This window comes from Phasianus colchicus, chromosome 1, assembly GCF_987193195.1.
Source record: "Phasianus colchicus chromosome 1, bPhaCol1.hap1.1, whole genome shotgun sequence".
Lineage (NCBI taxonomy): Eukaryota > Metazoa > Chordata > Aves > Galliformes > Phasianidae > Phasianus > Phasianus colchicus.
This window is the reverse complement of record NC_143436.1, coordinates 75,887,934-75,896,884: the sequence shown is the minus strand read 5'-3', so window position 1 is coordinate 75,896,884 and position 8,951 is coordinate 75,887,934. Positions and strand designations below refer to the sequence as shown.

The window sequence follows — 8,951 nt, the reverse complement described above, 5'->3', positions numbered from 1 at the left end:
GCCAAAAAAAAAAAAAAAAGTGAATTAACTGTGAAGAGTATGAATGGGTGTAGCTTCTTTCTAAAAAGTGATTAAGAAAATTGAATAAACATTTCAAGTGAAATCCTAGCTTCCCTTGATTAGATGTAAGAGATCTCCATGGGCTGGGACGTCAGTCTTTGGAATTTCTCTTTCTACAGAAGATCTTCAGAAACTCAGACTGAAAAAAAAAGGGAACTGGCATCAGTATGTACTCTGTACTCTGCTGTAAACATTCTTAATTTTATACAGCTCTTGTTTTTGTGCAGGACATCTCCCCTGGGGATACTGCTGGATGAAGAGTGGTCTACTGAAGGTAGAGGCTGGAAGACATATATCTGCACCCGGAGCTGCAACAGAAGAAACAAACATAACCAAAAGACATATAGTTCTTTTATTAAGCAATTCCTGGCTTCTACTGTTGTGACAACTAATGATTTTTTTTGTATTTATTTGCAAAACTATTAAAAAAAAAAAGTTTTAAAAAGCCTCAACTTGCATTTTTTTTTCCTTATAGATTTTTCTTCTTTGCAGAAGAACATTTCAGGAAGAAACCAGGGGAAGATTTATTAACCTTTCCTGCTACTTTATCAAAGAAATAGCATTGCTAGGAACCCCAAATGGAAGGATATCTCTGAGCCATGACTGCAGTGGATGTCAAGTTTCAGTGCACACAAGACACTTCCTTAGATGTTCCATGGGAACTCCTCAAGTGCTGTTAGGTGTGTTCTTGCATTAGTGTAGGGGAGATGCTAAGTCACAGCTTGAAATTATGATTGAGCACCTCATAGGAAGACAGGGCCAAACCAGGGGAGCCCAAATGCATGCAATACACATGAGTGACCAGAAGGGGGTGGAGCCAGGATCCATCCCTTCCCAGACCTCATTTAAGGGTTGGCAGTGGGGGTGAGGGTATGTTACTTCTCTGGAGATGTGCGTGTACCTGAGGCCTTTTGAAAGTAAGTAAGCAGTTTCTCTCCCTCTTTCCTTTTTTTTTTTTTTTTTTTTTGTGTGTGTGTGTGTGTGTGTGTGTGTGTGTGCACGTGCGTGCACGCACGCGCACATGGGCTGATGCATTTGAGTGAATCCTTGCTCACTGTAGTGTGGGATCTTGCTGCTTTGCTGTCATTGTGCTTTCCACTGTGTTATTATTGCCATGAACGTGTTTGAGGCAAACTTACTGCTACTGTGAAAAATGTGGAAGCATCAGACTGAAAAAATCTCAGTAGGAAACATTTGTTTCTAAATCTTTTTCAGTGATTTGTCACATGGGAAGGCATAATTTGTCTCTATTTCTTTTTTTTTTTTTTTTTTTTCTGCCTGATGCTAAATGGGATTTTTTACATAGTAATGTGATGAAGATTTTTTTACAAGAAAAAGGTATGACTAACAAGACTTCTAACTCTTCATCTAAATTGGCTTTAGTTTTTATTTAAATAATATATTTAAATAATTCATTTTCTATTTGCAAGGATCAGCCTAGATGCCTGAAGGAACAATAGGGGAAATTGTTTTGAGGAAGGAATGATTACAGTATGAAGTATCATAATGATTTTTTTGTTTGTTTGTTCTTGGCTTTTCTATTATTATTTTTTTATGCTATACTTTTTTAAGAACTATATATTGTGACTAACAAGGGATTATTATTTTCAGAATTACTGACAAGACACCTACATGTTCCAGGGCTCTCACAAAGTGTGTTTTTATTGTTCTGCTTTGTTTATCTGTGTTTGAAGTAAGAAGCTGATTCTCTGGCAGGATGCGACTTACAGGGAAGCATGTTGCCTGCTAAAACCTTTGTTATTGCCATTAGCTATTGGAGAATATGCAGCATGGGACATTGACAGTAAAGTAAGGCATCATTTGGTCTGCACTTCTTGCTCAGTGTATATTTGCCCACGAAGCTTGTGCTTATCTCTGTTGACGACTATATGCATGATTAACTTTTTACTACATTATTTCAGGATATCTCTCTGAATATACAAATTCAAGGACTGAATGTGTTGCTCTAAAAGAATGCAACATTTGTATCTGTTTCGTGTGTATTTGTAATAAGAGAACAAAAGCATGTCATTACAAGCTGGGTTTTTGTTTTTTACCTTTAAAGCAGTTGTTCACAATAAAAAATGCTACATGGCAGTGGGGTCTTTGAGTCATACAGCATCCTATCCTTTTTAACAGTTCTTCAAACAAGTGTGCTATTGGCTCAGCCTGTGAGATTTGTCACATATACACATGAAAAATATATTTTGAAGACTTATCTATCATGTAAGTTTTTAACACTACTTCCCCCCATTGTAATTTTCTGGCATTGAAGGCTATGTTATTTATACAATAGCAACTTCTAAACTATTGTCTTGAGAATCAGACGGATATGACGTTTAGTCTTTATCTTTCCTTTTAAATAAAATAAAGAGTTCCTGGCTTGTACAAAACCAAGAAACTTCATTTCAAAGTCACTTCAGTCCCCTCTGTTGAGGGAACTATGGTGGTATAAGCTAAAGGTGGCAACTGGAGGAGCTTCTTTTTCATGCACAAGAGGAGTTTCACATAGAAGAAGGTGCGTTTATTACCAGTTTAACTAGAAATGAAAACTATAGAGGACAATATACTGGCAGATCTTATTGATTGTATCTGGATTTGTTAGTAGTTCCTGCTCCCCAGGCAAAAAACTTCAAGCAGATAGCTTAGAACTGACTGGAACATAAAAAGGGACTGAAGATAGGTTTTGTATTGTGTATTCTATCTTTCCCTTCTTTGTAAAATTTAGGGGCTAAAAACCTAATATAATATTGGATTCAGTCACAATTATGCAGTGCATGTACTAAAAATACACCTGACAGAAGTTGCAATTATATTATAAGCTTGCTAGTGTTTGTTGATTGGATAGCCCTGTAACTGGTTCAGATAACAGAGATAACTGTGTCTCTGGACCTAATAGATAAGGAAGTTCTGCTGAGACTTTGTACTGAGAAAACAAGGAGGTTCTGCTTGGAATCAGTAATTGAATATGTAACATACATCTGGGAAAACCTCTACGTATGTAATATGGGTAATGTATACAAGCTCAAGATCTTTTGTGCAAGGCATGTGTGATAGGAGGAGCTTGACCCCCATGCATCTAGTGTTGATAATAAAGAATGCCTGCTTTCTAATGCTCCAGTTTATGTCTTAGTGAATTTCTTGATTTATTGATTTATGCTATCATACCCGCAAGTGTGTAATCTGAGAATAATGCTTATTGTTTAATATTATTCCCATGTAGTTGCTAGTTCTTAGCTATCTTGCAGAACTATGTCAGATTGGCATTTGCACTGTTGTATGACTGGTGTTTATAACATGGTTTCCTTTCTACTATAAATAAGGCAGGCTGCACTTTTATTTACGTGACTGTGAGCTGGATCTGCATAATTGACATTAATAAGATGTGTGTACCTGCAAGCAGATATCATGCATGCAAACTTGTGTAAAACAGAGTACGTGTATATGTTAGGCTGAATTTATTGTGGAAACTATCTTTTTCTTGCAGTGATAAGTGAAAATGGAAACTAATAAGAGTTTGTTTCCTAATTACTTTCTTTTAAGAAGCATGGATGTATAACCAACTTACTGTGAAAGTTTACATAAACTAGATTAAATCTTTCTGAAGTGGTGTAGATAGTCAAAAATAACTTTACAGGAAAAAATTTAGAAAATGGTGGGTTGTTGTGAAATAGACTACACCCCAGACTAAGAATATTTGTATGGGAACTGTTGAATCATGGCCTGAACCTCTGATTGCCTCTGACCTGAGGCAAACACTGAGTCAGCCGTGGGAGCACAGGTGAAGGCAATTCACCTGTGTGACTGGAAGGGGTGGAGGCTGGCTCCACCTCTCTTAGACCCCATTTAAGGCCTAATTGCCACTGAGAAAGGATCTCTCTCTGGAGATTGTTCCATTTGGAGTTTTCCTGTGAGTCCAGGACCCAGGTGAGCATTTTCATTTATTTTTGATTATCCCTTTCTACTGTGCTATTTCTAGCTACACAATATGTAGTTACTAGCCTAAACACACCACTCTATATATTTGTTGATTATACAATATTCTAATGGATCTTGATTTTTGACAGATGCTCCTCTTGGCAGTGCTGACAGAGCTACTGCTGGTCACTGTAGCAACAGGTAGGAAAACATGTTTGATGCCTTGGAACTATGTAGGTTGTTCTGAAAGTAGTTCCTCCTATTTATAGCCATAGGAACTACAACAGATACAAGAGCGCAATAATTGTTGTGGTTATAACTATGTATGTAACAAGTGATGCACAAACTATTGCTCGCCACCTGCTGACCAATGCCCACCTAGACTCCAAAAAGCAAAAGGAAAGATCAGAGGCTTCCCATACCTTTCATAACTTCGCATGATGTCACATGGTACAGAATATCTCTTTGGATAATTTGGCAGCTATCCTTTTCAATGTGGTCATCACCATCAAAGCCATGCGTTTTTGTCAGTTATAAATAAGAGCCTTCATGTTGTGCTTAGAGGAAAAAAGATCAAACAACTGTGTGGCTGTCTGAAATATGGCTTTTCTTTCAAATAGCTGTTGCTGCTGCTGCAACAAATCACCCACCTCCTCACATGCTAATGTCTACTGCTTGTTCTTCATAAATGTTGAGCAAGTGTTGATAAATGTCAGTGGGTGCAGTTTCTTTCCTTGTGGAGGAATTCTGTCCCACACCTTTGCTTCATGACACTTCCATGTCACGCTATTTTGTCAGAATGCCCATCTGCTGCTATCACATGGTCACACATTCAATGAATTGTTATTGGGAAGGTTCAATCTGCTTCTGATGTTGCAGGCCAACATAGTAAGATAGGGGGTGTTACTTCCACAGCAGCTGTCATATAATGTATTTTCATTGTTTCTTCTGCGAGACCTTTTCCCTTCTTTTGCACATCTAATCCTGCAGTCCTTGATCAGACAGTGTTCTCCTGTCTCTTACTAGTGACATCAGTAAGGTTGTTCTTTTGGCTCTTCAACTTTCAACAAGTACTGGGTAGGATCAGATCACTAAGGCTATAATCAGTGAAGTCTGGCTTCCCAAACTAGCAGGCTTCACTATTACTATTGAGGCACAAATATGAGTGCATGGAATTTTTTTTAAAGCACTAAAATTAGCCATGCAAGGTTTAGGTTAGTAGAAATATAGATAAAAAGCCCTTTTGCTGATGTATGTAGTGAAAAAATCTATTCTTGATCATATGGGCTGTCATGTCAGGTGTGCAGTCTACCTAGAAGCTAGAGGTTAAGGTCCAGGGCAGATTATATTCAGGGTTTAAAACAAATAAACAAAAAACAGCAGATAAGTTCTTAAATTATGAAATGTTTGTTTTACTTTGCGAGTTATCTTGTGTTTTGTTATTCAGGACCCTCAGGTTCTTTTCTTCAGGAGTCATCAGTTTCCCGTTGCAGCCTTTTTGGGAATGATCACATCAAAACCTTTGATGGTTCTTTCTACAGTTTTGCTGGGGACTGCAGTTACCTCCTTGCTGGTGACTGTCACAAACGCTCCTTCACACTCTTGGGTGAGTCTGAGCAAGATATAAAATAGTAACACTGGCAGAATATTGTAAGCATGTTACATTAATTATCCTGTGCTGTGTTCTGTCATTGAGAAGGAAAATAATATTTCCCTTTGTGAGATAGGCTGCTGCATTAGAAAAATTTTGAGTTTTCTTCTGAAATTAGGAAGTTTTGTCACTTTGGCTTCTATTTTCCTTTAGTAATACAGCTCGCAAGCTGCTAAGAAAGATTTTTTTTTTTCTTAACTGATTCTTCTAACGAAGGAAGGTGAGATCTTTCAATTCTGAATTTCCTAGAGGAATGTGTTGTTTTTTTTTTTTTTAAGAGTTGAGTACAGAAATAGGAGTCACATTCCACTATAAAATTGACATTTATTTGTATGCTCAATCACTACACTAAGAAAAATCCCATATTGCAGGACAAAATGCTTTTGAAGTAGCATGACTCTTTGCAATGTTATTCTTAAAGACATGCAATAGATGAAAAGAGAACCAAAACACATGTTGCATTTTCACTGATCTCTTTTGGTAGGTGTTTTTATATTTGTTAAGAACTCTTCTCTATTAGTTGTAGTTTGAGATGACTTTATGCTGACTATAAGGAAGTTAAACTCATCCCACCAGTCTGAGAAACCATTTTGTTCCTCAGCTTAAGCAATTCTGTATAATTTTCCTCTTTCCTCTCTGGAAGAATTCAGCAGTATACGTGAAATATGACGTGAAATATGGATTCACTGATGTGTTTTATGTGATTAGTTAGATCTTAAAGCCTCTGAGCATTATTTTTGCCTTTATCTTAGGAACATAAGTGTAGTACAATCTGGTTTTGCTTCCTTTCTCAGCATAAGCACTTGGATTTCTTTGCTTTGGATATCTGGTTGCGAATTGCAATCTGCATTGCTGAGTAAAGCATCCTAGTCTGGTCAGACTGACCAGATCTACCCTAATCTGGCTGCCTCAGAGCAGTCAGACCTGTCTAGCATGGGTGCTGCACTGTACAAGTAACTGCAACAAAGTCAGAGCTAGACAATGGACAAAAGCAGAGGAACAACATTTCAGCTCTCCTAATCTCTTCTGTCTTGGAATATAATCACTTTGTCTCTATATCTGTGCTTTGCTTTTGAAAAACTGGGAGTGAAATAGCTCTGCTCAGTTGTACAACCAATATTGGCATCAAGCTCTTAAAGACCAACTGAGATGGTTAGAGGGCTTATCAAGAACTAAGTTATCCATGCCTAGTTCTTTTCTCAATTCAGTAGATTTCACTCCCTCTTCTTACTGTTGAGCTATGGGTGTTTTGGTAGTTTTGGGGAGGAAACTAGGCAGGGAAAGATCAGGGATCAGGGTGGATAACTGATTCATCTTCTTGGGAGCTCATCTAGTATGCACAGTGAGATAGAGAATTCACTGACTAGAGATAGTAAAGGGAAAAGCATGAGTCCACAGCTAGAGGCTGGGCAGCTCAGAGTTGATAGTACCTACCCTTATCCTGGGACTACCTCTGTATTTCACATTATCTATTTCATCTTAGAATTGCAAGTCTCTTGAAGATGATAAACAGTATGCTTCCAGTACTGTAACACATTCTTACAAGTTACTCTCCTCAGCCTCAGAGCTAACTTTATTTGCTTATATCACATCTCTTCAGGTAACTACAAGGATGGGGAGAAAATCGGTTTCTCTGTGTATCTTGGAGAATATTTCAACCTTCGTTTCTTGTTGGATGGAAATGTAACACAGGGAGACAAAAGGTACTAGTACTATTGGAACAGCAAATATTCCAGCAGGAAAAAAACAATATGCTTAATGTCATATTCTGAGAGATTCTTATTTTTCATCACAGAGTTTCCATACCTTTTGCTTCTAATGGCATATTTATAGAGAAGGAGGCGGGTTATTATAAAATATCCAGCAGTGATTATGGCTTTGTGGTGAAGATTGATATCAGTGGGAATATTCAGATATTCCTTCAAGAAAAGTACTATAATAAGACCTGTGGGCTGTGTGGGAACTTCAATAAATTTGCTGAAGATGACTTCAGAACTCAGGAAGGTAAGACTGAGACTGTGCTTGTACTGCGATGTATTCTGCACTTTTCCTAATGGGTGACTCAACAGTCTTGCTGATCCAGAAAAATGCTTCTATATGAATGTCAGATACTCATTTCGATGAAATAAAAAGCTGTCCAAGTTCTTTCATCTTCCCTTCTTTGTAAAGGGAAATGATGTAATCTCACAGAACCATAGAATCTCATTCCTGAGCAAAACCCAGTGCTCTGAATTTAATGCCTGGAAACATTAAATGATGAAGTACAGAGATGAAGCTCTGGGCTAAATTATATGTAACACAGTGGTACTGGGGAACAGATGAGGAAAATCCAGCAAAAATTATGAGAAATACTCACTGATTCAACTTTTTTAAAAATCAGTTAGACACGTGGGAAATGAGTAGTGTTTCAATTTCAGAATACTTAAATCCAGGGTGTTGCTCCAGCAGATTCCTACATGGATTAGGCACGGTATGCTGTTATAAAGTGCTTACTTTTTTCTTCTGAGATAGGTTGCTGTGTTTAAAAGTGCACTTCGTATCTCAGTAGTTCCTAGCAAGAGGGAGAGACAAGATAGCTTTTGCTGCTCTCTGCATCATTATGTGAAGTTTGTCAGTACGAGTGAAGATCGAGTGTTTTGGAGAAGTCATGAACATAACTTTCAAGGACCATCTTGATTTAAAGTATTTCAGAATGTTTGATAATTATTAGTATGCATTTGAATATACTTAGAGTAAACTAAGTTGAATTATTATGTTAAATTGATAATGTAAAGTATGTCTTAAAAATAAATGATATAGAAAATGAGAGAGACAAAACATGGAAAAGAACCATGTGTTCTTTTCCAAGAATGGATGTGTATTACTGATGCCTAGGAGTTATAAGCGTGGCTTCAATGTACTGAAGAAACTGTTTTCACATATTGTAAAGTGATTGATTATCCTTTCAGCAATGCCAGTAATAAGACATTACAGAATATCACAGCTGGGCTTAGTGACTTTGTGCTGAGGTCTGAAGCTTACATCTTGAGACAATAACAGGAACTGAGACTACTATAAATGATAAGAGCAGCAAAGGAGACTGTACTGCCTAGCACTGTTCAAATATAGGATAAGCTCTTCTGCTGCTTGTGTTTACACCTTTCTTGCTGTATTTGCTTAACATTCTTGAAAGTATCCTCCCTCTTACAAAAGGAGCACTTTCCCAGCTCTAGATTTCTGATGTGGTGAAGTACGTGGTAGGGTTGCTTCTTCAAAGAGCTGAAAAACAGTGGAGAAGGTGACAAGAGCATAAACTGTTCTTGTACGATGAAGACCTTGATTT

General features: G+C 37.5%; 1 protein-coding gene across 8 annotated transcripts in view; it reads left to right on the top strand.

Annotated features, from left to right (window-relative positions):
* The first annotated feature begins 950 nt into the window (after positions 1–950).
* Positions 951–8,951, top strand: part of VWF (von Willebrand factor) — a 139,919-nt gene continuing 131,918 nt past the window's right edge. For 3 of the 8 annotated variants that reach the window (XM_031597117.2, XM_090148133.1, XM_090148119.1), the window contains exons 1-5: positions 2,462–2,578; positions 4,128–4,179; positions 5,426–5,584; positions 7,230–7,332; positions 7,425–7,633. In XM_031597117.2, the coding sequence (XP_031452977.2) occupies positions 4,128–4,179; positions 5,426–5,584; positions 7,230–7,332; positions 7,425–7,633 (523 nt within the window). In that variant the 5' untranslated portion in view covers positions 2,462–2,578. Of the gene's footprint in view, positions 978–2,461; positions 2,579–3,952; positions 3,988–4,127; positions 4,180–5,425; positions 5,585–7,229; positions 7,333–7,424; positions 7,634–8,951 lie in introns of those variants that run through there. The other 5 variants (XM_031597120.2, XM_090148136.1, XM_090148114.1 and 2 more) reach the window with 4 other exon arrangements.